The 2,385-nt window shown below is 34.5% G+C and overlaps 1 protein-coding gene across 1 annotated transcript in view; it reads right to left on the minus strand.

Annotated features, from left to right (window-relative positions):
- Positions 1 to 2,385, minus strand: part of KRIT1 (KRIT1, ankyrin repeat containing) — a 32,471-nt gene that overhangs the window by 17,644 nt on the left and 12,442 nt on the right. Inside the window, exon 6 of the mRNA XM_006779261.2 lies at positions 446 to 689. Within this exon, the coding sequence (XP_006779324.1) occupies positions 446 to 689 (244 nt within the window). The remainder of the gene's footprint in view (positions 1 to 445; positions 690 to 2,385) is intronic.

Below are 2,385 nucleotides of genomic sequence, written 5' to 3' on the forward strand. Positions count from 1 at the left end.
TAAAACAAACAAAAAAACCCTTAAGAGCTTCAGATATTTAACTTTAATATATAAGGTATCCCCCTAAAATGTATACATACTTTGAATAATTATAAAGGCAGTGTTTATTAAAATACATTTCATGTGCTTGCTTTGGCAGCACATATACTAAAATTGGAACAATACAGAGAAGATTAGCATGGCCCCTGCACAAGGATGACTGGCAAATTCATGAAGCGTTCCATATTTAAAAAAACACACACATCATTTCATTTTTAAAATGTAATAGAAATCAACTGTTAAAGTATATATATACATTTTTTTTGGGACACCCTGTATATAGAGTTAAGTATGGATGTCATGTTAATATTTACAATTAGTAATAGATGCATTTATCTCAGGGGAAAAAACTCATTTGAGATGAAATGTCTTTTGAAATCAAAGCCAAAATTCATTCAATTCTTACCCTGTTTGTATACTGAAGATCTGATCCAAATAAAGGGTTGTAAATACAGGTATCTGCTTTCTCTAGGGCTAACATTTTACTCTTTATTTCTAGTGCACTATAGCCCATATGTAGTGAGTTTTCTGTCTGACCTGATTCAGTAGCATATGCAGGATTTATGACATTAGTTTTTATCCGCTCAAGAGGAGATGGTCGGAATAAAGCTGGAATAAAGTGAGATTGTGCATGACGTTCATCTAACCACCTGGCAAAATAGAAAAAATGAAGAGTAGATACATTTGTTCAAAAGTGAGGATAAAATATAATACTATCCAATTCTGGTATGTGATACTTTCTAATATTCACATCTTTATACTTTTAATTAATGTTGGTTAAGTACTTCATTTACTCTTAACAAAAGTTTTGTTCATGGACATAGCAAACCACTTTAAAAAATGTATAAACCATTATAATAATAAAATCCTTTTCAAAAACATGAAGCACTTTTAAAATTTAAACCACTGAGACACAGGTACATTAGCCCTGTTGTTACAAAAAGACAAAGGCATGGTAGATTAAAAGACTTGTTCACTGATGAGAGTTAACTCAATACTAAATCTAGTTTTATAACAAAGGAATCTTAATTAAAACAAGGCATTCTTTGCCATTTTTGAGGATAAAATTAACATGTTGCAAGCAAACAAAGACAATCCTATCTTTGGAGTTTTTCATTTTTATATGATACTTCAAAAACCATTTCTTGCAAATTAAAACTATGAGGTATCACCTCATACCTGTTAGAGGCTATTATTTATTTATTTTTGGTTAATCCTCACCCGAGTGTATTTTTTTTCATTGATTTTTAGAGTGGAAGGGAGGTGGAGAAGGGGTAATTATGCTAAGTGAATTAAGTCAAACAGAAGACAACAACCTTATGATCTCACTCATATGTGGAATATTAAAAAAGAAACAAATGAACAAAACAAACTCATAGATTCAGAAAACAGAATGGTAGTTACCAGAGAGAAAAGGGGGAGGGTGAATTGGTTAGGGGGTCAAATATATGATATGGGAAAGAAAATAGACTGGGTTATGAACATACAATAGAGTATACAGATAATGAATTCTCATATTTACACATGAAATTATTTAATGTTATCAACCAATGTCATCTTAATAAATGTAATTTTTACAAAATTTACCATTTAATGGAACTGGAGAGCATTATGCTAAGTGAAATAAGCCAGTCAGAGAAAGATAAATATCATATGATCTCAATCATTTGTGGAATATAATGAACAACATAAACTGACGAACAAAGACAGAAACAGAGTCATAGAGGCACTGAATAAACTGTCCAACCTATGAGGGAAGCGAGGGGGTAAGAGATCAACAAAAGGATTTGTATGCATGCATATGAGCATAACCAATGGACACAGATGGAGCAGGGGCTGGGGTAAGGGCATGTGCTGGAGGTTGGGGGTGGCCAGGGAGAGGTCAATGGGAGAAAAAGGAGATGTATGTAATACATTAAACAATAAAGAATTTAAACTAAAAAAAAAAAATTGCCGCCCTGACCGGTTTAGCTCAGTGGATAGAGCGTCAGCCTGCGGACTCAAGCGTCCCGGGTTCGGTTCCCGTCAAGGGCATGTACCTTGGTTGCGGGCATATCCCCAGTGCGGGGTGCGCAGGAGGCAGCTGATGGATGTTTCTCTCTCATTGATGTTTCTAACTCTCTATCCCTCTCCCTTCCTCTCTCTGTAAAAACTCAATAAAATATATTAAAAAAAAAAATTGCCACTAAAAAAAAAAAAGAAAAAAATAATTTTGCCACTAAAAAAAAAAAAAGCAGGAGATAGAGATAGAAACATCAATGATGAGAGAGAATCATTGATCAGCTGCCTTTTGCACGCCCCCCACTGGGAATCGAGCCCGCAATCCGGGCATGTGCCCTTGACCGG

This window comes from Myotis davidii, unplaced genomic scaffold, assembly GCF_000327345.1.
Source record: "Myotis davidii unplaced genomic scaffold, ASM32734v1 scaffold187, whole genome shotgun sequence".
In the NCBI taxonomy this organism is placed as follows: domain Eukaryota; kingdom Metazoa; phylum Chordata; class Mammalia; order Chiroptera; family Vespertilionidae; genus Myotis; species Myotis davidii.